The sequence below is a fragment of the Phaethon lepturus genome, unplaced genomic scaffold (genome assembly GCF_000687285.1).
Source record: "Phaethon lepturus isolate BGI_N335 unplaced genomic scaffold, ASM68728v1 scaffold22988, whole genome shotgun sequence".
Lineage (NCBI taxonomy): Eukaryota > Metazoa > Chordata > Aves > Phaethontiformes > Phaethontidae > Phaethon > Phaethon lepturus.
Genome location: NW_010558580.1, coordinates 1 through 2,151, shown reverse-complemented (window position 1 = coordinate 2,151; position 2,151 = coordinate 1). Strand labels below are relative to the sequence as shown.

At 62.2% G+C, this 2,151-nt stretch overlaps 1 protein-coding gene across 1 annotated transcript; it reads right to left on the bottom strand.

Annotated features, from left to right (window-relative positions):
* Positions 1–27: 27 nt before the first annotated feature.
* Positions 28–2,145, bottom strand: CLP1 (cleavage and polyadenylation factor I subunit 1; the record flags this gene model as incomplete). The annotated part of the gene is given in 3 exon segments (XM_010293121.1): positions 28–207; positions 210–705; positions 1,919–2,145. Coding segments are annotated over 3 exon segments (887 nt in total), but the record flags the coding sequence as incomplete, so codon positions are not given.
* Positions 2,146–2,151: the final 6 nt, after the last annotated feature.

Genomic DNA, 2,151 nt, shown 5'->3' with positions numbered 1-2,151 from the left:
GCAGGCAGCTGCCTGCCGTGCAGGGCAGCCCCTTCCACCTCCTCTACTTCAGGTCCATGAAGCGAATGTCCATGATGAGAAGGAAGTTCTTGGGCAGGGGCCGAGGGGCAGGGGAGAGAACGGTGAAGACCTGGCGCTCCAGGTCGACGCCAGTAACAACGATGAAACCAGCCACGCTGGTCTCCGAGATGTTGTCGTCGGGGCTCTGACGCTCAGGAGGTGGTGCACCATGTCCCGCCCCGGCGTCACCGGCACCAGCTTCAGCTGGTTGTCCTCCTGCGACATGCCCAGGGGCAGGCAGGAGTCCGGGATGGTGGGAGCTCCCACCTTGTAGATCTTGACGTCGGAGAACTTGACGTCGAAGGCGTGAGGGTAGAAGCAGCCCCGGAAGCCATAGAAATACTCCCGGATGCGGTCGTCTCGGCACTCCCGCCGGAAGTCCTTGGAGCGCTCCACCACCCCGCCGGACTTGGGGAGCAGGACGGTGCGCACAAAGTGGGGCAGGTCCCTCTTCAGCTCATTGTAGAGCCGCTCCTGGTCCAGCACCACCACCACGTCCACCTCGAAGGCCGAGGCGGCGTGCACTAGCGCCTGGTAGCCCGAGCCCTTCACCCAGCCGCAGGTGTTGATGACGCAGCCGCTCACCGAGGCACGGCGGTTCACTTCGCAGCGCTGGTTGAAGACGTCGGCCAGGCGGGATGTGATCTGTGGGGAAGACAGGGTGGAGGTACCAGGACAGAGATACCTTTTTGGGACACTCGCATCCCCAAACCTCAGCCGGCTCTCTCCAACACCATCCCCACCTCCCTCAATACCCCCAAAGCCTCAATTCCCACAGCAGGACCACACTGGCTCTGACTGGGTGAGAAGCTCAGGGGAGCGAGCGGGCAGACACTAACGGCGTCAGGAGGGCAGCAGGCTGGCGTGCTGGGCCTTGTCCCACTCCCTGGACACACAGCGATCCTCCGTACTGTTCCTAACACGCTGGGTTATTTACTGCTGAGGCGCAGGCGCACTGCCCAGCTCCTGGGCAGCCACCTGGGACAAAATCCTTTCTTCCCAACCCTCAATGGACAGCTATAAAGGGGTGATTTGGGGTGCAGGAGGCTGAAGCTGTGCCTATGCCTAAAATGTGTTAAGAGCACTTAAGGGTGCTCCACTATAGCAGGAGAGACGCTTTCTGTCCTGAGGGCTGCCAGGACAAGGGCAGTGCAGGGCTGCAGCGGCCTTCAGCCAAGCAGCAGCCTCTGTCACCAAACAGCAGCGGTGAGAGGACCCTGGGGATTCAGGTCAGCTTTTTGGGAATCTTCAGATTTTTCTTGGGTTTCTTTCCACCCAGATTTCCATAAACAAGGGAGCCAGGCGGTGGGCAGCAGGAAGGGGGGGGTCCCTGCAGGGGAGGGACACTGTACGGTGACAGCCACCAGGCTCTGGCTAACGCTGGCTCCGTGCGAGAGTGATCAGACCGTGCCCGCAGCTGCGCTCTGCTCCCCTCTCACCTAACGGGCGCCTGGGCTGAGCTGGCTCCATGACCCATGGCTCTGGCTTTGATCCCCACGGCCAGCCACGACACGCAGTCTGTGACAGGCCCAGCCTCGGGGTTCATGGGCAGTGAAAAGCTCAATCGTGGTCCCTCAGCTCCTCCTGGAGAGCTCGGGATGAAGAGCTTCTCCCCTCCTCAGGAGCCTCCTCCATCATCTCCGTTATGCTCTCCCCTCACCACCTTGGCCCTCCCTACGTCTCTGTAGAGCTGCAACACCCAGAAGTGGGCACAGTGCATGGGGTGGGGGCGCGACACAGTCTTACACAGTGCCAGAAGGAATGGGACAATCCCCGGTGAGCAGAGAGCTCTGGAACCCAGCTCCAAACCGGGCCCGTCCCTGGGGCGAGACCCCCTCCACGGGCTCCCCACACTCACCTTATTGTAGAGCTTGATGTTGGTGCCAGGTGTGGTGGAGCCGAAGTGGTAGACGAGAGGGGCCTGGAGGGAAAAGCCCTCCTCCACGTCGGCCGGCCGCTCGATGTAGAGAGCGCCCATGGTGCCGGGGATGGAGACGGAGCCCTGGCCCACGTCCAGCTCCACAAAGGTGGGCCGGCGCCCCAGGCGCACAGCGTAGTTCAGCAGCAGGCGGCACACGGTCGACTTACCCA